Source organism: Mytilus galloprovincialis, chromosome 7, assembly GCF_965363235.1.
Source record: "Mytilus galloprovincialis chromosome 7, xbMytGall1.hap1.1, whole genome shotgun sequence".
NCBI classification, from domain to species: Eukaryota; Metazoa; Mollusca; class Bivalvia; order Mytilida; family Mytilidae; genus Mytilus; species Mytilus galloprovincialis.
Window position 1 is genome coordinate 56,018,268 of NC_134844.1, and position 24,001 is coordinate 56,042,268.

The 24,001-nt window shown below is 32.7% G+C and overlaps 1 protein-coding gene across 1 annotated transcript; it reads right to left on the reverse strand.

The window, feature by feature from the left end:
• Positions 1-280: 280 nt before the first annotated feature.
• On the reverse strand, positions 281-11,685 carry LOC143081790 (uncharacterized). Its single transcript, XM_076257488.1, has 3 exons — positions 11,627-11,685; positions 2,182-2,852; positions 281-1,183 (listed from the first exon to the last, which is right to left on the reverse strand). The coding sequence occupies exons 2-3, from the start codon at positions 2,753-2,755 to the stop codon at positions 456-458; spliced, it is 1,302 nt and encodes a 433-aa protein (XP_076113603.1). The 5' UTR covers positions 2,756-2,852; positions 11,627-11,685; the 3' UTR covers positions 281-455.
• Between the last annotated feature and the right edge of the window lie 12,316 nt (positions 11,686-24,001).

Genomic DNA, 24,001 nt, shown 5'->3' on the forward strand with positions numbered 1-24,001 from the left:
AACTTGTGGCTCTATGCAAAATTAACGGACAAAAGAGATGAATCCGCTTTGTTCACTATGGTCAATTTCCATTTTTTTGTTTTGGGTGAAGTATTTCTTCCGGTTTCTTCATACTTCTAAAACCAATTGTCACAGATAGACGAGTGATGAGTTAGAAGGACTCTGTACTTATAAAACTTTGACTAATACCTTACACAATTAACAATTTAATCTAGTACAAATTTAATGTTCAAATTAAACAATTTATTCTGTTGCACTAGTTAACTGAACTGCTGTAGAAAAATACACTTCCTGTCATCAAAACTGGCCCAACATTGCGATTGCAAGTGCCAACAAAATAAGTTATCATGATATATGGTAAATACAAATCATGCACTCTTTTTTTACATGTTTGCGCTCAGTGTTCCCGAATTAGAAAGCTGTGTCACAAATATTGGGAAATGTTAACTGTTTGTTCAACGAACTTGCTTTTTAGGAATTCCGTATAACTGACAATTATTTGCATACAAATACTGATCCAGATACTTATCTACGAGCAATAAACTAAAGTCACATTGCTCATACTGGCTTTTGCTAACAGTTCCCATTGACAAAATATTCATACCTGGGTTATTTCTAAAGGTTCCGAATTCTTGTTCCTTCGCTGCTATATATGTAAGGCCTTCTTTAAACCATTCGAATGTTCGTTCGTCCATACAACACGTTTTATAGTATTCTAACTTGGCCACGATACTGTCAAGTGGTGCTTTCATCTCAAGTTCCAAATCTTTTGCTATTTGTATAAGAACTGAGAAAATTTTTCCCATTTCTGTATCTGTCAAACCTGCATTTCCTCTATATATAATTTTATCGCGTTCTGTCAGAATCCATTTTATATCAAAAGTTTCAAAACTGATAAATTTATTTATCATGAGCAATCTTATCAAATATAAACTGAAATGCTTGTATCCATGATGACGGCATTGTCCTATGATATTTTTAATAGTCAATGGTAGTTCATCAAAAAATTGCGATGTCATTATTTCCCTACACAAGTATTCAGGCGGTAGCCGTGAAGCCATACATTTACGGACTTCATCAGTAAGTCCGACTTGAATCGCATATATAACTCTCATGTAGTTCGTAATTTCGGGCGGTAACTGAAACTCTTCTCGTCCATACATACGTGGATAATATCTTGGTCCTACAAATTGGGAAATATTTAAGAAAGAAAAAATGATAGCAATCGCGTTTTCATGATCTTAGCGAAAAAAATGTAATAATAAATATTTAATGCTTTTTTTTAGTAATTTCATAGGGTTGTAAAAGCGTTGACCGTGCGCACATTTTAAAAATAAAGCGCTTCCGCGTTTCATACAAAATACGGTCATCGATTTTACACTCAAATGAATTTACAAAAAGAAGCATTCAATATTTATAATTACATTTTTAGCTAAGATCATGAAAACACGATTGCTATCATTTTTTTTCTTTTGTTTAACTGTGCACTTTATTGTAGAAGCACGTGTCAACACGAATATTACAATTCATTTTGAAATGAAGTTGATTAAGGAATAACGCGAGATTGCAGCTAGCGAATCAGAATAACCTATTATATAATGAAACATGCATGTAATGTAATTATAATAAAATAAAGATTAGTGTAGGTGTTTAAAACATAAAGGTAAACAAAATAAAGGTGTCAATTTGAATAAATGGTTCAACCTTTCGTATTTTTTGCTCTTAGACATTAAATACTGGTATCAATATAATCTTTTCGTATCTTGCAAAGTTTTAGATAGAGGCTAAATGTAACAAAATTTTACTATGGAAAAAAACCAGTTATATATATATATATATAGATAGATACAGATCAAACATTTCACGAGTTTAAAATAGTTACCGGAAACTGTTATAGTAAATAAAAAAATATTTTAAATGTCTCAGTTTTTTAACATCTGCACTCTTCTTTCCATTTACAAGCCAATCAGTTATTGAACCTCACTGTCTTTTTAAAGACAAAATTTTGACCTTGAAGTTTGTGTTTCATTCTTGTAAAACTTAACTTATTCTTCGTTTTTTTCTCCTTTTTTCGTGTTTGGTTGAATGGAAAAAACGTTTACAGACTACTTTAAACCCATGTGGTGGCCAGATGGCCCGGATCATAGACTTTTTATTTTGTTAAGCTTCCAGTTTACTAACCTTTTGTTTCTTTTAAATTCATTTCCAGTACATGCAAATGATTTCTGTACCTCGAGCGCATCTTGTAATCGACACAACATGTTTCAATATATCTCGTGACACTTTTATTGCCTGTATTGTTCATACAGAAATGATCAAATGTTATTGCTATATCATTAAATATTGAAAATAGTTCCCTAACTTCTTCATTGGTGAAGGAAGTTTTACCAGAATGCAAAATTAAATTATACTTTTGGTATATCAGTTCAACGCCATCCTCGATTGTAAGAACTTTCGGATATGAGTTGGAAGACAACCTTCTTGATGGCGGCTGAACTAATTGTAAATTTCTAATCAGCAAGTATAGTAAGCGCAGATCTAATTTCTCAAAACAGTTTTGTTCAATACATTCACGTATAAATACAGCTTCTTCATAATTAAAAAAAACACTGTGTATACGTTTAAGTTGAAGCTTATGGCCTAAACTTATCTGATTTTTTAACAGCTCTTCCAGAAGATTTCGGTTTTCATATTGAGCAACAAAACACAGTCTGACATAGTTTGTCATATAGGTATTACGGTCTTTTCTCTCCATTATACTGACATTACACTACGCATTAATACGAAGTCTCTTCCAAGTTTCATCGATGAAGGAAATTATGCAAACTTGATGAACTTCAACACACAATTTTCTAAAACAAAATAAAAAAAAAATATAGTACATTTACACATAAAAGCAACAAACTTGTAAGATTAGAAATTTTGTGTAAATTGTCAATCTTCTGTAGTATCTGTCTCACCACTTCTGTTTGGCATTTGAGCGGTTGAGAATTTGCTGTAATTCATAGACAAGTTGTTGAAGACTAAATATATCTTTTCAGTTATGTTCTGTTTTGTTCGTGTTGTGGTGCTGTTGCATGGAGGAGTATATCCCATACTGTTCCGTATACAGTTGCAAGTCAATAGATATATGAACAATTCATCAAAGTTTAATGAAAACTGCTCAAAGTATGTTTGAGTTATTTTTTTCAAAAACTGGAAAATGTTCTTTTTTTTTAAATTGATCCCTGTAACTCGGAAAAGAAAAACTTTAAAATATATCAAATCTATTTGGAGCTTACGGTAATAGATAAAACCAGTTCATCAAAGATTCATGCAAATGTTTAAAGTTATTTAAGAAATAATTAATGCAAGCTATACTTTATTGTAGTTTGAACATGGTTAGGCATTATATTCGTGATTATTTTTGCCCGAGCGATAGTGATGGCTAAAATAACATGAATATAATGCCTACCCATGTTAAAACTACAATAAAGTATAGCCTGAATCAATTATTTCGATTGTGAATATGACAATCAAGGTAATTTCTATGTCCGATAAGTGTAAGTGTCGTCATATTAGAATTTGAGTTAACGTTATTTGACGATGGAGGAACATACATGTACGTACGTACGGACGGACAAACGGACTGACCTACAGACGAACGCCCGGTATTAACAAGAAAAGATTATTGAATCGTACGGAAGCCGGTAAGTGTCATGTGGGAGGTTTTTTAAAGTCGTTATAACGCATTAGCTTACTCAATATAACGACTTAGCTCATTAAACTCGTTTTAACAACTAAGCTAATTCGTTATAAGGATTTAGATAAGAGTTAGTCAAGTCGTTTAAAACGTAAGCTCAGTTATTATAACGAGTAAGTTAAGTCGACATGACGAGTAAGCTATGTCGTTATAACGTCTTAAAAACTAAAACTCCACCCTGACATCAATCGGCTATCGTAGAATCAATTGATTCTGGTTGAATAATAACTCGAATAATTCTGCGCCCTCTAGCGGCCTATAGCCTATCGAGGCTATTAATGTAGCAATCGGAGATTAGACGGAGATCAGCGGAATATAACGACTGACATTATTCGGGTTAGTTGAATAATTGTAAACGCCAAATATTTTTTTTAATTTACTGCTATGTCAAAAGTTTAATTAACAAATAGGAACGCTTAGAATCTAATTTATAAACTAGACTAAAGAGCCTACATCGCCTCCAACACTCTCCATTATTGTAGACTATAATATCAGTTCAAGTATGACAATATCTTTGTTTCGTTGATCGTTTAATGTTTATGATTTTGTTGTTTTTTTCAGTTTCAGTTGTTTTCTTAATCGTGATTTCTTTAATGGAAATCATTCTGATTTTTAGATGAAAATAAATGATCTTGCAGGTTACAGAATGAAAATATATTTTTTGCAAAACTTAATGCAGTCATTTTGTCTCGCTGTGTTGAAGACTCATTAGTGGCCTACGGATGATTTTTGCTCTTTGGTCATGTTGTTGTCTCTTTGACATATCCAATGGGCCAAGTGCGTTTTTCTCATGACTTGGCGTCCGTCGTCCGTTTACTTTTACAAAAATCCTCTCCTCTGAAACTGCAGGACTTAATTTAACCAAACATAGACACAATTATTATCAGCTTATCTAGTTTGAACATGTGTTCAATACCCGGCCAACCAACCAAGATGGCCGCCACGGCTAAAAATATAACATAGGGGTAAAATGTAGATTTTGGCTGATATCTCTGAAACCAAAACAGAATTGATATTATTTCAAATAAAGGAATGTATCTCCCTCATGCAAAGCTCTGATTCCTTGCCCGGATTTGGATATATACACGTTTTTCTTTTGTAGTTTATAATTCTTCTTCCTTTTATTAAGATTTGGGTTTTTAAATTTGTTGGCCTCGAGCATCATTGAAAATACATTGCTTGTCGAACTGTGCGTCTGGTGCAGAAAATTGGTACCGTTAATGTTATTACAGCAAATCTGACATGGGGTAAAACAGTTCATCAGGTCAAGATCTATCTGCCCTGATATGTTCAGATAAATCTGACAATTCGTTCTTGGATTGTGCTCCTGAATTGGTAATTTTAAGGAAATTCTGCGGTTTTCAGTTATCTTGAATCTTATTATAGTATAGAGATAAACTATACACAGCAATAATGTTCAGCAAACATACTACATATAAGACAACATGACCAAATTGTCAATTGACCCCTTCAGGAGTAATTACCCTTTTAAATCATTTTTAACAATTCTTCGTAAATTTTTGTAATCTTTTACAAATAAAAATTCTGCTTAAACTCCTGAGACAAATTAACCACATTTGTCCACAATCATCGTTAGGGTATCTTGTTTTAAAAAAAATGTGTCTGATGACCGCGCCTACCAACAACTTGGCGGACAAAACTAAAAGCAAAAGTATAACGGTTGCATTATTTCATGCATTAATTGTAAACAAAAACATCGGGTGAGCAACACATGCTCCTTGGAGCCTATAGTTTCTATTAGAATAGTTATCAAAGGTATCAGGCTTATAATTTGAATTTACGACAAAAATGTCTTTTTTGTTAAACTTAAATTGCTGATCATTTGTTTTGTCAAATTTTCTCTCTGTCTTCGTTGTAATAATTTTTTTACCCCCCAAAAAGGGGTACAAAAATTGTCATTTAGTGGCATTCAAAGAGTAAACTAACGACTTCTTTGTAGATCTTGTCTTGTTGGTAAGTTTTGCAATTTAAACATGTTAAAGTGGATATCTATCAATAATAATTCAAAATAAGAGGCATAACACTATTTCTTTTAAAATGGATCAAAATCGTCATTAAAAGGCAATAACTTCAATAAGGAGAGAACTGACACTTTTCGAACAGTACTCTAATTAGTATATTGTCTTGTTGATAACGTTTGCTTGTCTACGTTTCTTCCTTTTATAGTTGGGGTTTTTTATAAGGTAAATGAAAATATCATAATTGAAGAGCAAAAAGCCATATAAGTTGTTTGACCATTAAAACCATCGGTTTGTCCTATTTGTAGATCTTGTCTTGCTGATCCTTTTAACTGGTTTAAATTTCTATATATATATATACATATTATAGTTTTCAGGTGTAAGACAAAAACAAAAAAGAAAGTAGTAAAAATTGTCATTATAGCGTTAAACTCCAATAAGAGGTTGTCAGACAATTCCAACATGTTGAATTATGTGTAGATTTTATCTTATCAATCATATTTGATGTATAAAGTTTATCTCTGTATGCTATAATTTTCAAGATAATAGGCAAACCTGGGAAAATATGGTAAATTTTGTTGTTTAAGGACAAAAACTCCTTAAAGAAGTCGTCTGCTCAGACAGTGTTTATGTCAATGTCAAGGACCTCATCATTCTTATCATATGATTTTATCAGTCAGATTTCTCCATCAATAAACTTGCACTTTACCCATATGTTATATTTTTACTCATGTCGGCCATGTTTGTCGGCAGGCGGGGTCATTTGACACATTTGTTAAACACGATTTGTGGCAGAATGTAAGTTCCACCATAAAATTTGTTTCAAGGAACTTTTAGCATAAAACAAAAGTTTCATAACATTTTATCCAATGCTAATATTAAATAAGGAAAGATGCGAATGAAACTTATATATGCTTAAAGTTCTTTAGAATAAACATTATAGACAATAAAAAAAAAATGTTTTATATAATAAAAGCTCCTGGAATATTTGTTATACATGTATTATAAAAGTTCCAGGAATATTTGTTATATTATAAAAGTTCCAGTAATAGTTGTTATATTATAAAAGTTCCAGGAACATTTGTAATATTATAAAAGTTCCAGGAACATTTGTAATATTATAAAAGTTCCAGAAATAGTTATCATGGTTATTAGATAATTAAAGTTCTAGAAATATTTATTATATGATCAAAGTTCTAGAAATATATACTACAATAACCAAAATTAGTTCTTGCTACAAATGTATTGAAGTAAATTTCCTAGAATAAAAGTGCAAGCATTTTCATCTGAAATTGGTGACTAACTTTATTCTAGACTTTATAAAGTATAACGTGTTATATTAAAATTGTGAATTGCCAATTTTAATATAACACATGTATAAGCTAAACTTTCTTCATTGGTACAGAATAACGGACCATTTTAGTTAAGTAAATCACAGTTGAGCAAGCAGTTATAAAATTTGTTAAGATTAACAACCATCGTTTAAATATATAACACAAATTGTTGTAATGTACCATTGTGTACTGCATGTACAGGTAAATGTCATGTGAAATGAACATTAATTAAGAGGTAATAAGGTGTAAAAAATCAAACGACACGTTTTCTTTAAAGGAACAATTACTATGAAACCATATGACGTTTTAGTTCCAGGTAAATATCTGTGGAATGTGGAAATAATATTATGTAAAACAAATCCTTGCCTAGGTCTTAATATATCGGACGACCTAAAATCACTGGGGTAAAGCTGATGACCGTAACTGCATTCACGGTCATCCCAAGATGTCGGATGAAAAATTAGGTCAGTTTCTGTATTGTCTGTTAAAGTGTTTCTATATCATTTTCTTTACAAATCATACATTGAAACGATGTAAATTTATAAAAGAATCACTCGGAAATCACTAATTACTTCGGAGAAATGTGCATGAAACGGGAAATTCGATTTGAAAAAATCGCTCAGATGACCGTAAATCACAATCGAGATGACCGTAACAGAATCAGCGATTCATAACAAGGGTGACCGTAATTGCTTTTAAGATGACCGTAATTTGTAAATGATGACCGTAACTTTTAAAGGATGACCCTCAATTCTAAGAAATATCCGTGTTTATATAACTACCTTTTTTGTATCAAATGATTAATCGTGTTGGTATAAACATATTAATATGAGAGTATTATCCTATAGGTAGAAGAAAATAAGACGTGCTTCAAATGCAAAAATTACCATATGTATCTTTTTTACAGTAGAGGTTTTTTTTTTAAATGAATTTGCAAAAATACATGCAAATGAACAGGTAGGGAAAACATGCTACAAAAGCGCGATAAAATGACACTTTACAAGTATAATGAAAAAATGCGATGCACAGCCTCCATGCAACTGCTCGACAAAAGATTTTTATTTTTTATTTCTGGGATTCCTTTTAATGACATATAATAAATACACATTTTTAAAAATGCCAATGCATGTACATCAATTGATATTATATCGTCTTCCATTTTGTCGTGCAAATAAAATAACAGAAATATTTTGAAAATATCATACGACTAAACTAGTGAAGGTGAGTTCCAGCAAAGTAGATCCTTAAAATAGTCTTGTACGAATAGCGTATCACAAGGGGGAACGTTGTTGGTTATTTGTATATATACAGAAATGTTATTCATATAGTCAGGATTCTACTTCTTCGAAATTATCTCCCTATTACGCCAGTTCATGCTCACAATCGTAGAAATGGAAGTCACTGTAGGGATGACTCTCTGCCAATTTTGCTCTTGAAAACTGATAAATTTATCCACATAGCACCATTACGATCGATCGTTATATGTCAGTTATATTTTAAAAGACAAATGTGTCTACTAGCTGCATTGATTAAACTTAAAAAATATTGTCTGTTTGGATGTCAGGTGGAATTTTCGAAAATTCTAAAGCATTTAAAAAAATTCTTATTAAATATTTCGTGGAAGGGCAGACTAAACATTTTCAGTGGTTGAAGATTATAAACCCTAGTTATCACACACAAGAAAATCATATTTTTTCGAAGATATCCATTTTCATCATCCAAATTAAAAGACTGTCGTCAAGTACTTTTAGAAAAAAAATAGCAATTCGAACATACCTACTCTGTTTTTGTGATTCATTAGATAGGTATTTCACTTGACCCATATATTTCATCTTTTCGTACTGTCATTTTTTTACGTTATAAAGTCAACCTGTAGCTTTGATATATAAAAATGATAGAATCTGAAGCGAGATGCTATATCAAATACTCTTGCTTTGTACGTTTTAAAGACAAAATATACACCCCAAACATGCCCTAACATAAAAAGGTGCACTCGATTTTCTCTTTTCGATACAATCATTACCTATTTTGGAGAATTTTTTCTTGATTCACATAATGGAAGGTCAGACACGAATATTTCTGAACTAAAAGATTGATATGTTCTCCGTCCGTGGTAAAAAAAATCGGAGATTATGCATTTTCTACATCCAACTTATAGATACCCATGTCGTCGACTAGATATGTTATTGTTTTGCAATATTATGTAATAGATACATTGAAGACTTATGCAAATGGTGTTTTTAAAGTAAAACACTTCATAATTGAGAAGAAAATTGTCGTTTTATTTGTTTCTATTAAGTTTTTAAAATTTTGATACTATATCAAACACTACAGTAAACATTTATCGCTTTCTCGATAAACAAAGAGCTTCGATTCTTTTGTTCTATTTCAAAAGTGTTTCCGCCTGCATATATCAAGACAAATTAAGATTTTAATCTGCCCTCTGGAACCATACACAGACTCGATTACCAAATAGTAATGTTTTTAATGCTCCATTTATTGGCATTATGTTTTTCTGGTCTGTGCGTACGTTCGGCTGTTCGTCTGTTTGTTTGTCCGTTTGTCCAGCTTCAAGTTAAATAAAATTGAAACTTAGTACACATTTTCCCTATGGTATGATCTTTTTAATTATAATGCCAAATTACAGTTTTATCCCATTTTCATAGTTCAATACACATAGAAAATGATAGTGTAGATGAGGCATTCGTGTACTAGGGACACATTCATGTTTCTTTAAATTTTCGTCGTATCGCTGTCAATTTGTGTTAAAATTTTAACGTCGTTATCAATAAATATTTCATTATTTACTATCATTGTCATAAATCCAAAATACGGCCAATTATATTATAGTTTAAAAGAAAAATTATGAAACTTATTTATATCCGCTAACCGAGCCCCTATTGATATTGACAAACTCAACAAAAAAGCTTTGAATACAATACGGATATTTCTTAGAATTAATGGTCATCCTATAAAAGTTACGGTCGTCCTATATAAATTACAGTCAGTCTTTACAAATTACGGTCATCCTTTACAAGTTACGGTCATCTTTTTACCAATCACGGTCATCCTTGTTTTATGTTACGGTCATCTTGAAAATATTTTGATTATGATTTACGGTCATCTGAACGATTTTTTCAAATCGAATTTCCCGTTTCATGCACATTTCTCGGAAGTAATTAGTGATTTCCGAGTGATTCTTTTATAAATTTACATCATTTCAATGTATGATTTGTAAAGAAAATGATATAGAAACACTTTAACAGACAATACAGAAACTGACCTAATTTTTTATCCGACATCTTGGGATGACCGTGAATGCAGTTACGGTCATCAGCCTTACCCCAGTGAAAATGGACCAGCCACATATGGAAAACAATTAGCAAGGCAAGCTGTTCACTATGCTTCATGAGAAGGATATTACGCAAGTGCCCCCAAGAGTTCAAAAAGCTTGCATACTTAGCCATGGTAAGTTCCATACTAGAATACAGTGCTGTCATCTGGGACCCATTCACCATCAGGGAAATAGAAAAGATAGCTAGAAAGCATACAGAAAAGAGGCACACGTTTCATCCTGCATGATTACATAACCAGAGAAACCGGGTGCGTCACAAATATGCTTTCAAAGCTGAAAATACCACCTCACCAAGAACGAAGGAAACATCGAAGGCTGACTATGTTCTACAAAGTGGTTGAAGGGTTGCTGCCGGCTATTGATTCAAATGACTACATGCAAGAAATTAAAAACAAACACAATACACAAATATCGTAGAAAGACAAGAAACCAGTAATAGCAGATCATTCAAATTGATTGGCTACAAAACAGACATTCGGAGGAATTCATTTTCCCCAAAAATGAGAGTGCAGTGGAACCATCTGGAAGAGAATATTGCATGCCAAAGACAGTTGAGGGTTTCACGGTTGCCCTCCAGCGGTTGGACTAACCAACCAGCTCTCCTTCTAGTGCGCATATACCTGCGATCGGATCCTGCACTGTGTAATATACAGGTACAGAATGGTTGTTCCCAAGAACTTTAATTACCCTTTGTTTTATTCCAGGGGAATAGGTATTAAGCGTAACAAATATATGTTCACATACGCATGTCCAAGATTGAGGCCTAATAATGTTTAAATTATCATACACAAGTTTTGTTTTGTTTATTTACCTAGATTATATAATCGATTTAGTACAAAGTCACACCTATTATGTTATAAGTAAATGTCCTGAATAATCATTCTGTAAACGGTAAAAAAAAAACAAATATCCGATAAAGTAATGCCAATGCAATTGTATAATAATTTAGCATTACACGATATTAAAATCTATATTAACATAGTTTCAAATTAAAGAAAAAATATAAATGCACTACAGTAATATTTTTAAATGTTACACACATATGAAGAGCTCGATTAAATGGTAGTGCATTCTTTTGTGTTTATTTATATACTTATAATACTAGTATGTGAATTGTGAGGTCGTCAAGGTCATGTGATCGTTGCTAATACATATATATCAGTTGCTTTCAAACCCCAATCAGCAAACTGATGATATTATATAATTCTAAGCTTACCTTTCTCATTTTGTAGTATATATGTCCGTATCGTGCTGAAAATCTCATTTCCAGTTCCGTTATCATTGTAGTAAAGGGAGGTTATAAGTCTTATAAGTATATCTCGTGCAAATACGTTTAGGTTTCACAAGAGCGCAATTTTTCAAAATGCATTTTTCAGGTACTAGTGGTGTTCAATATTTTATTTACCGAAGACTACACGAACTGACCAAGAATAATTGTTACCTTGAAAAATGTCCAGGGGAAAGTCTACCTGAACAGAAACTAGAAAAAATGTGTAACATTTGTAACGTCCATAGTCCATTCCTGTTACTAGAATTGTCAGCATAGCTTAACATCTAAAACAATATATATATGGTACCGTAATGCAGCAAAAGTTGACATTTTATGCAGTTGTAAACATCATCTAATTTTTTTTTATGAATGACAAAGGCAAATTTTTCAATGATATCGACGTGCATAAATTGAGCTTATTAATAATTTTCTATACTTTGTAAAATATTAATTTGCTTTTCTGGATTTTGTAAACCTTAATTATCGGATATAAGTTTACGATTAACGATTAAAAGTAATTTGAATGTCATACATGTATCGTCCTTGCAATCGGCGCTGTACAAATATTCTATATTAAGTAATAGTATCATCTTGTGCGAACAAATTTTTACTAATTTCAGTAGACGGATATTCTATCAAGCCTACGATAGAAGTGTAAGTTCATACACTCAACGGTTTTACAATCTCAACCCCCCCCCCCCCCCCCAAAAATATAAATAGAATCATTCAATGGTTATGTTTACATGTTTAGTGCTGCACTCATGAAAATGTTTCCAAGTAAGTTAATAGTATACGTATCAAGCTTTGTCAGTAGGAAATCCAGCCAAAAAGAACAATAGAAAACCTTTTTTATGATAAAAATGGAGAAAATCAATATTTAAACAAAGACAGTGACGGCACTTATCAAAAGTTATTTCTAAATAACCCTTTCAATTGTACAGAAATTATTTGTTAAATTGTTTCATAAGAAATAAACATGCAAGAACACTGTCACGATGTGTTATGTTGAAGGTCAAATACTTTGGGCGTTTTTCAATAAAAGTGTGATTTTCAGACCCCAAAAAATGGAAAAAGCAACTTTTCTAAAAAAAAATGTCAAGAGTTATTTTGAATACCTCTATCATAGACCTGTTTTAAATGAAAAGTGCGATCTTAAATACGCTTCAAAATGATTTTTCTTTATAATTTATATACTGTGTCGTAGTGGACATTTGTCCACTATACGGAACTGGTTCTAAACGCACATCTTATGTTATAGTTATTGACGGCATTTTAATTTCTTCTGTTGACATTTAGTTTGTTTTATAATAATGAAGGTACAGCCTACATCTCATGTTACTTATATATATATAGTGGGCATTTTGATTTTCGTAGTTGACAAAAATAGTTTCGTAGTGAACAAAAAGTTTCGAAGTTGACATCAACCCTATTCTTTTTTTTTTATAAAAATATATTAAAAATTACATTAAACTAATCATTATTAATTCTTTTGCACGAATATAATTGAAAAAAGAATAAAAAACGAATGTATGATTGTGGTAGTGTTCCCTACGAAATGCTTTTCTACCAAACTTGTTTCGTAGTTGACCGTTACGTAGTGGACTTATTCACATGTTGTTGTTTTTTTCCACAATCCCTTTACTGCAATAGTTACACAAATAATTCTTTTCATCAGAGAGCATAATATTGATATTTTGTGCATCATTTTAAAACCAGATACTGAAGAAGATTTGACCCATTTCGTAGAGGACATCAGAAAAAAACTGTATCACTCTGGTCTATTTGTTGTGCTCAATTTTTTGGCCAACAATTTAACTGCCGTTATAAAAGCATCACTTATTGTAAGACCATTATGTTTTTTATACAGCCCATTTCTTGCAAACAGTGATTTTATAAAAGGGAGAAATCCGTTTGCGCCAAAAATTCGTCCTTTTGTGCCACAACTTTTGTCTCCAATGTTACGTTTGTGTCACCTGTTTTAAAATTACATAGTACCATTTGCGCAATAATCAGCAAACGCTTCTATTTTCTTCTTTTTTGCTTATCAAATATTCAGTAAAGCAAAAAGTTTGCTTCTGTCTTTGTACATGGACTGTATAATGAATTTTACGCGATTTCTCTCCAGATGTTCCTCTTCATGGTGAAATATCTCCGAACATATGATACCTTGTAAGCAAAAACATAAGAATAGATATGTATTCATCATTTATATTCATGATATATATGCGAACAGGTAAATTGGCGTAAATGAGTTCCAAATATTGGCGCAATTGATACATTTCGTTGCTCAAAATTCAAAATCGTTTGTGAAAAAAACTGTTTATCAAAATATGTTGGATAGATAATAAAACATACTTTTGAATAAATATAGAACTTATATTAAGTAAAAGTAACATTTATTTCTACCTCCTTTTACAATCACGATTTAGAGTATGAATGTTGAATTGGATGTCTAAGGACATGCCATTTTTGGTTATTTTGAACCATTCAGGATTCAATATTTTATTAATACCTCTAAAAATACTTGTAAAGATCAAAAACATTATTTAAAAGTGTCTGGGACAAATCACGTTTTTATTGAAAAACGCCACTATATGTACAATACACCATTTACAGCACAGTTACGTATACTTAGCCCGAAAAGCTTAAAAGTATTAGATAAAATGTTTTATATTTTATCTTCTAATGTTTCGTTGGCAAGATTCAATTTCTTCTCCCGACATGCCTCCTTGCTGCTCTACAAAATAAAAAATCTGCGTACATCATTTCTAGTCAGTTGTCAACTTAAACATGTTAAACTAGTCCGCCATTCCATCTATAGCAGCAAAACAATTTCATTTTGACTGGGAATCATCTTTGCAGTTTATGTTTAAAATCTCTAATGCAGCATTATTATAGTCCGAAAAATAACATTCTTTAAACCATCATCCATAAAACCTTCGGTCTCGTGAGGTTATGGTCGGGGCTTTCAACAAAAGATATATGGTATAATTTACGAAACACCACCAACCTGTCCAAAAGATATGTAATATCTATAACTTGTACGGTGTTCTAATTTGTAAGTGTGGATTATTCCTCTTAGTGCATACGAAAATCAAACAATATTATAATTATAGCTTAAAAGCCAAAGTCATAGAAATATCATTTGAATAATTATGCATAATTCAATTACTATTTTTCAACAATTCAATCTCCAGTTAGAACCCTAGACACACATTTTATGATAAATAAAAATAAAAATGCGTGTATTATTTGATACGATTTTCGTAATTTTTTATATATTTTTATAGCATTAATAATTATTATTGTTTAGTCCTGCATCTTGCACTGCATTTATAAACGTGTTTGTCTCTTTTTTCCCCCTTTATGTCGACAAGTCGAGATGAAAAATGTTAGGGTTGCGATCTCAAGCTAGAGCCAGATCTACTCTTAAATTCAAAATTAAACTATGCATATCGATAATTACGTACCTTTTCACTGTGGATAGTGAGCTACATGTATCAGAAGAAAGTAAACAGTGAACAAAGTCAAGTCCTAAGAGTCAATAGACGTCCCCCGTTTATTTTCATATAAATCTTTATAAGTGTCATTCCAATCTAGCAAAATAAACTCTAGTAACTATCTAGCAACCATTTTCGAACTATCTGTAGTAAGTGACCGTGATCTTTTACCAATTGCAACCAAACTATCGCTTACATGGAACAGAGACTTTCTATACAAACGGGACTGCTCTCTCTTGATTTTAATTAATTCACAACGCCGCCCCTCTAGAGCTAGAACAGTATAGAAAGTTCCTGCATGGAGCTGATAAAGCTGATGGGTCCAAATAAATGCCCCTCGAGCCCGAACATTAGCATTATAGTCATGAATTTTCGAAGATAAAACAGAATATAAAAAGATCCGATAGAGATGTCACCATGGATAAGATATATTCTGATACGACAGGTTTTTCATCATCACCAGACATGACAAATATCCCTAACATGACACATTCAAATCATCACATGATTGACAACAGCAATAATCTACGTACGCAGCTACTCTTCTTCTTCTTCTGATATACAGTTACAGCTTCATTGCTTGAAGATTACGAACTAGTATTGTTCAGTTCTGAACAATAACTAGTGTCTCATTTCGAAATTGCAAAATCTTGAGAAATTAAAGCTACGATTATCTGAATTGTATATCTACAAGTAATGCCTCAAGAAATTGATATTTCCATTAGCAATGACGACGAAATTGGAACCGAACCGTAGCAGTGCTTTAATATATTTATAAACCATTATCAAGTTTTCGTCCTGAATATGCATTTAATTTCCTATTAGACATTAAAAAGCCAGTCATCCAGTCAGCCAAATCTTAATCTTGTTTATATCTCATCACATAGCAAAGATTGTCATTGAAATTAAAATTACACAGAAACTCACACTGGTAGATAATTGTTTTATATTCAAAATAATCATGTTACATGAAAACCTTTGTCCTATAATACATTATTGATGACAAGAAAAGAGAAATGTTTTCTCAGATATGTATGAATGCCTTTAGGTCAGTACAAATGTAGCTATTACACATAGTAGTACTATACAAGAATACAAGTAATGCAATGAAGTAACTGGACAGTCAATTTCCAACCTGCAATGAATTGAATATACAACACTTAAGCTTAAGAAAGAACTTTGTGCTGCCATGGTACCTGACCTGTATTTGTGAAATATTCTTTGCATTCTTCCCGAATATCACGAGCCTAAGATGAGCTGTGGTATCCTCCCCTTACCATTGGTGGCATGAAGTGTATATTGTATTGTATTGTTTGTATATGCCTTCAACCCCTAGGGGTATAAATGTGCATTTCATAAATAAATAAATTAAATTGTTAATTCCAATATTTTCAGTTTCTTGTAATCCCAGGAAACTTTCAGGTAGGTCTTAAATAATTGTACAAAGTACAACATGCCATGACCAAATGTGTTACTTTTTCAGGTGATAATAAAATAGGGGCATGCATTATCCTGAAACGGTTGCAAAGAATACCGAATTCGTTTTCCACATTGCGTCGAGCTCTGGACAAACGATAATTAAAAATTCTCTGGGAATCCTCAAGTCTTCCTCGTTGGGGATAAGGCTTCATGATATTTTCTTTTAATGGGAATGCCTCATCAGCAACTAAAAAACAATGTTGGTGTTGGTTTATTTTGGCTTGGTAATGGTGTGGGTTCAGGAATGTTCAAGTCATTGCACTCTAAAGCCTGGTTCAATTAACAATTTTGGAAAGTTCCGCAATCACTGGTTCTGCCATTGTTTCCAACATCAACGTATATAAACCTGTAGCTTGCGTCAACAGCTGTCGTATGTACTACACTGTGTGTATTATAGTTGTAGAAGAACGACCCACTGTTATTTGGGGCTTGGATAACCACATGTTTTCCATCAACCGCACCCAAGCAGTTAGGAAAATTCCATTTCTCATTGAAATCTTTTGCAATAGTTAACCATTCGTGTGCATGCAGATGATGGAACCTATAAAACAAAACAAAAACAAGTCTTTACCATGTGGACAGTTCAAGCGGTCTCATTGGCAGTCATAACACTTTTATATATATATATATAAGTACGTTTGAGTCAGTGACAACTCTACAACAGATGTATCCATCGGATCGCCATCAATGATGGTGATATATATACATGGCTGTGTACATAATGTATATACAACTCGTCTAAACATCAACCCAACAATGTTAGATCTGTAAATTGCAGTAGCATGCATGGGTTCGAATCCCGGCGAGGGAAGAGCCAAAAATTTGCGAAAGCAAATTTACAGATCTAACATTGTTGGGTTGATGTTTAGACGAGTTGTATATATATTATACAACTGTTAGATCTGTAAATTTGCTTTCGCAAATTTTTGGTTCTTCCCTCGCCGGGATTCGAACCCATGCTACTGTGATATCGTGACACCAAATCGCCTGCACTTGTAGCCGTCCCGCTAGACCACACGACCACCTGGGCTCTCAAAAAGAGAGCTTTCGCTGGCCGTGTGTTACCTTTCCTCGTCAGTTTTAATCTAGCGGTGTACTGCAGTTCATGATATATAAGGCATGAAGATGTTATTGTTACAGATCAGCTAAATTATCTATAGTAAAGGATCCTACAAATTAATGTAATATACAGTCACAGAAAATTATTATATTTATAAGTACGTCTGAGTCAGTGACAACTCTACAACAGATGTATCCATCGGATCGCCATCAATGATGGTGATACATGGCTGTGTACATAATGTATATACAACTCGTCTAAACATCAACCCAACAATGTTAGATCTGTAAATTTGCTTTCGCAAATTTTTGGTTCTTCCCTCGCCGGGATTCGAACCCATGCTACTGTGATATCGTGACACCAAATCGCCTGCACTGCAGCCGTCCCGCTAGACCACACGACCACCTGGGCTCTCAAAAAAAGAGCTTTCGCTGGCCGTGTGTTACCTTTCCTCGTCAGTTTTAATCTAGCGCGGCGTACTGCAGTACATGATATAAGGCATGAAGATGTTATTGTTACAGATCAGCTAAATTATCTATAGTAAAGGATCCTACAAATTAATGTAATATACAGTCACAGAAAATAATTATATTTATAAGTACGTCTGAGTCCGTGACAACTCTACAACAGTAGTGTTATATATATATATAGATGACATTTATCCTAACCCCTGGAATGATGTCAAGTGAATCTTTTTACAATGAATTTGTAATTTTGTATAAAAATTATTTATTTCATGAAACAGTAAAATCCGGTAGTTAACAGGTATTTCTACTGAAGGGAAAGTATTAGAAACCACGCATTATATATTTTGTTCTATGTTTTCAACAGTTTGCGTTAAATGCAAACATAGGAAAAAATACCCAAAACTTGAATTAATGTGTGTAGCTAATCTATACTATTAAACGAGAAGACCTCATTTTTGGTGTCGCTTCTCCTCCTTCCACAATAAATTGATCATTGTGACTATATGTCCTATAGATACCATGCATAGTCGCATTTGTCATCCATTCTTATGATTATTCAGTTTCGGTTATTTTGGGAGAAAAACGGAAAAAATGAAGTCCGGATATATGTCCGTCATCACTCCGGCTTTTATTCATAGACAACTTCCTCTTCCGTTTATATTTCCAGAAGTTTTTACATTACACATGACATACATGTACCCTATATTATCATGTTTTATTTAAGATTCATTGCCTGAATCGTTATATAAGAATGTTGTCCCAAGTGTAAGCAACGACCCAGGCTGTGTGAAAATAAACACAATCATTTTTGTTATTCATTGTCCCAAGTGTAAGCAACGACCCAGGCTGTGTGAAAATAACACAATCATTTTTGTCATTCACTTATCGTCACGTAAATAACGACACAGGCATAGCCTAATTATCATGTTTTATTTGTCACTTAAATAACGACACAGGCATAGTCTATATTATCATGTTTTATTTAAGATTCATGCAAGCCATTTTCACATTGCCTGAATCGTTATATGTTGTCCCAAGTGCAAGCCATTTTCACACTTATCGTCACGTAAATAACGATACAGGCATAGCCTAAATTATCATGTTTTATTTGTCACGTAAATAACCACACAGGCATAGTCTATATTATCATGTTTTATTTAAGATTCATGCAAACCATTTTAACATTGCCTGATCGTTATATGTTGTCCCAAGTGTAAGCAACGACCCAGGCCGTGTGAAAATAAACACAATCATTTTTGTCATTCACTTATCGTCACGTAAAGAACGACACAGGCATAGCCCATATTATCATGTTTTATTGTCATTCAATCACTTATCGTCACGCAAATAACGACACAGGCATAGCCTATATTATCATGTTTTATATATTAAAATAAGTAAAACATGCTCAACTTCATCTAAAACTACCTCGACCAAAAACTTTTACCTGAAGTGGGACAGACAGACGGACGGACGACCGAACAAACGAACGCACGGATGCACAGACTAGAAAACATAATGCCCATAATTGGGGCATAAAAATTTATTGTTAAAAGGGAAAATAGTGATTTGGCAAAAATGAAAGTAAGGTAGAGATTAGAGGGAGGCAGGACCTTATTCGGGGCGTCGGGATCGGGTGTTTTCAAGCTCGGTATTTGAGGATGGATCCTTACGGGATCCGGGAATATATTTTTCGATTTCGGGATATGAATTTCTTTAAATTCTGCATCTCAGTTTCATGGTTTTAAGCCCGGGATTTCGAGATCAGGACCCCTCCGATCGACAACCCCTCAAATTAGCATTAGTCGGTATTAGTCATTTATACATGATTCAAATCCTACAATTGGCATGTTAATAAGGCTCTCAAAAAAAATAGCACTGATGAATTGTCATAGAAGCATATTCTTTAGACTAATAGATATATATGCAGTTACATTTATTTCATGTTTGAAACGGTGCAAATTTTTAATTTGATTTGACTTTTACCAAAAGAAGCATTGTAGCGTAGCAAAGGAGAGGAATAATTGTGGTCGTAGGGCCAGAAACACGAATCTAATTGAATTTAACAGAAAGGAAACAAATATCGGACTTTGGAAAAAGGGAGGTATACCTTCTATGTAATTCTCCATACATAATATCTTTTACAAAAAATCATCCTGCAACAGTTCACAAGCTGTATATATGCCCGCGATTTCGCGGGTGTGTTCTAGTACGCTTTAGTATTTATCATTTGTTATTTAACCAATTTCTGTAGTTCATTATCTTAAATTATCAATATGAATATAAAAGACATTACCAATAGGAACAATCGAGAGAAGAAATTCATTTTTTGTTTTAAATGAAATTTTGCTTCATTTAAAAACACATAAGAAAAGGCTATCAAAGTTACCTCCCATTGATAAAAGGTGATTTTCATCAAAACAACTTCCATTCACTGGTAAACATTTGAATAAATTAAAGTATCAGAGCAATTAAGAATTCAACAACGTTAAAGGCAGACGATAAAGTGTTTAAAAAAAATTACAGGATTGAAATTTTTCTCTTGGTGTCATCTCATAGATTTTCAAAAAAGTTTAGTTGCATCTAGTTTAGATGTTTAAAAGAACATAAATTAGCAAATCTATATCAACTTTGAAGCCGTTCAAAAAAATTATTCTGCTTGAAATTATGTAATTTGATTTAGGCATTGCACATGTTTTCATATCAACTGGTCTAAAAATTGGAGCATTCTTCAATTAATTTCTGAGGGTGGGCTTTGAGATATGAAAAAATACTTTTGTTGGGTTGCTGCTTCATTGATGTATACCTGCATCTCCTTTTTTCCTGATGCATAATTTTTAACCAACAAAAAATACTTACCATGTATAATTAGAGAAGAGGTTCTTATCCCACTCTTTGGTAACTACAAAGATGGATATCTTACTGTACACATTGCTTACTCTTCAAGGTCATTGCTCAATTTTTGGGTTCCTGAAAAATGTCGGTTTTGCATATAATATTTGAAAGGGTGAAAACTTATATTATTTCTGGTTCTTCAAAAAATTTCAATCTAAGACAGTCATCCTGGTCATATGTTTTCTTTGATGTATCTCCTTTAATCATTGCCTAATTCTAATACTGTAAATTTAGAAATTAAAAAATAAAATTGCGTTTTAGTCTAAAATGACAAATTCGCAATAATAAATGCACGCAACAATTTCTGAATTTACAGTACATGTATATTTATCTCAAAAAGATATTAATATTGTCCTGTAAAAATAACTGATCAAAAAATGTTTTGCATGCAAGTATCATTAACTTTGATCATGGTTATTGTTCCATGACCTATGGCTGTTTATAAACAGAAATTGTCTCAATAGCTATCATACCACATCACCAGTATTATTTATACTGTAAAATCCAGTTTTGTTTTCTGTTCAGATTTGTTAACCTCTGTAAATATAGACAATGCAATTTCCAAAAGGAACTCCTTTTAAGCATGTAAAAAAATTACTATAAAGTTTAGTAAATAAACTGTTATCACAGAGAAATGTCTTGCTTTTTTGTAATTTCAATAATGCAAATGTTGAAATTAAAATAGCAACACTTTTTAAAACATGTAAGTTTTACAATTATTAAAGTAAATGAACCCTGACTGAAGGTACATGGCAAAGCAATTTCCACGGAAATGAGATGTACCAAAGCTAACACAACTGCCATGCATACCAAATATAAAAAAAGAAGATGTGGTATGATTGCCAATGAGACAACTGTCCACAGGAGACCAAAATGACACAGACATTAACAACTATAGGTCACCATACGGCCTTCAACAATGAGCAAAGCCCATACCGCATAGTCAGCTATAAAAGGCCCCGATAAGACAATGTAAAACAATTCAAACGAGAAAACTAACGGCCTTATTTATATATATAAAAAATGAACGAAAAACAAATATGTAACGCTTAAACCAACGACAACCACTGAATTACAGGCTCCTGACTTGGGACAGACACACACATAAATAATGTGGCTGGGTTAAACATGCTATTGGAATCCCAACCCTCCCCCTAACCTGGGACAGTGGTATAGCAGCACAACATAAGAACGAACTATAAAAATCAGTTGAAAAGGCTTGACTGATCAGATGGACAAAAATACAAGTGGACGTGGCCGGGTACTTATACATCCCGACACAAAAAGACACAATGAACAGATCTGTGAGTACTCGAAGTTATCTGACAACTAGTTCAAAGCCACTAACAACTAATAAAAATATCATGCATCAAATAGTGAAACTAAACTATCAATCCGTACACATCCAACATCCAATGGATTTAGTGTAAAGACGTCATAAACAGCCACAGAAAAAAACATGACCTTGTGCAAAAAAAGTAAAATCACAAAAATACTGAACTCAGAGGAAAATCAATTCGGAAAGTCCATAATCACATGGCAAAATCAAATAACAAAACGCATCAAAAACGAATGGACAAGAACTGTCATATTCCTGACTTGGTACAGGCATTTTCAAATGTAGAAAATGCCAAGTTACAGGTATTGACAGATGGTAGATCCATGAATGTCAGGGCCGTAACTACCTATGAGGCAGGAGAGGCAACTACCTCCTCTGAATTTTCTACACCGAAGTTGAAGTTGAAGTAATAAAATGAAATATTGACAATATGTACACGAAGAATTTGAATTTATATAATAAACAACACAAGTTTACGGTTTTAAGTGTTGATACGTGATATATGTCATTTTCCGGATTTTTGATCGATAGTGAAACGTTTCAGTATTTGTTTGGGTTTTTTTTTCGTGTGGCCGTCCGTCTGTTATTCGGTATTCGTACGAGAACACATATTAAACTTTGCTTTTCGATAATTTTGAATAAAACTTAACTGTTCACATTTATTTAGGGACTCAATTAGCATAGGAAGTTCCCTTTGTATTGTGAATCTTTAATAATATCGGAAATTCGTTACCACTGCTGAATCAGCAGTTGGATCATTTTTTTTTTAAACGTTTCCCGATCGTACGAGAACATTATGGTCAATGCCTCAGTAGTTAAACACTCCCATTCGTTGTAGCAGTGACTTTCTATACTAAGTATATACTAGTATAGAAAGTCCCTGGTTGTAGTTATATAAATGTCTGTTCAGCTTTCAACAATATTGAAATTCAAGGTCCTCGATAAAAAAAAATATATCTTGCGTTCTATGATCTTGCTTTATATGTTTTTTTTTTGTTTTTTTTAACTTAGTACCAGTTTGATTTCTAACAAAAAGATTTTTAGATACAAATAATAATTGTTTGCATAAAAATTACTTTCAGGATCCAGCAATCAGTAACTGGCTGGGTAGAAAAACCTGACACAAGGTGATGTAACAGAATTTTGTTCAGATAATAAAGCATTCCCCTAAAGGGAAAATAAACATTAAAACCTATAAACATGAGGCCCCAATAACCTGCATAATTTTTGTTTTTGGAAAATTTTGCATGATATTGTTTAAAGAATTTAATTGAGTTCTTATCTAAACACTGATATTGGGATTAACTCAGTTAAAAAACGTTTTTAAAATATGAACAAAGTTAATTTTGGACCCTTTGTAACTTATGTTGACCCATGGCAAAATAAGGCTAAAATGAAAAAAATCCAAAGATATAGTTAAATTACGGAAGCCGATAAGGGCCATTCAAAAAAAAAAAATTATGTCGTAATTACGACATAGCATGTCGTAATTTCGACATAACATGTCGTTATTACGACATCGCTATGTCGTAGTTTCGACATAACATGTCGTTATAACGACATCGCTATGTCGTAATTTCG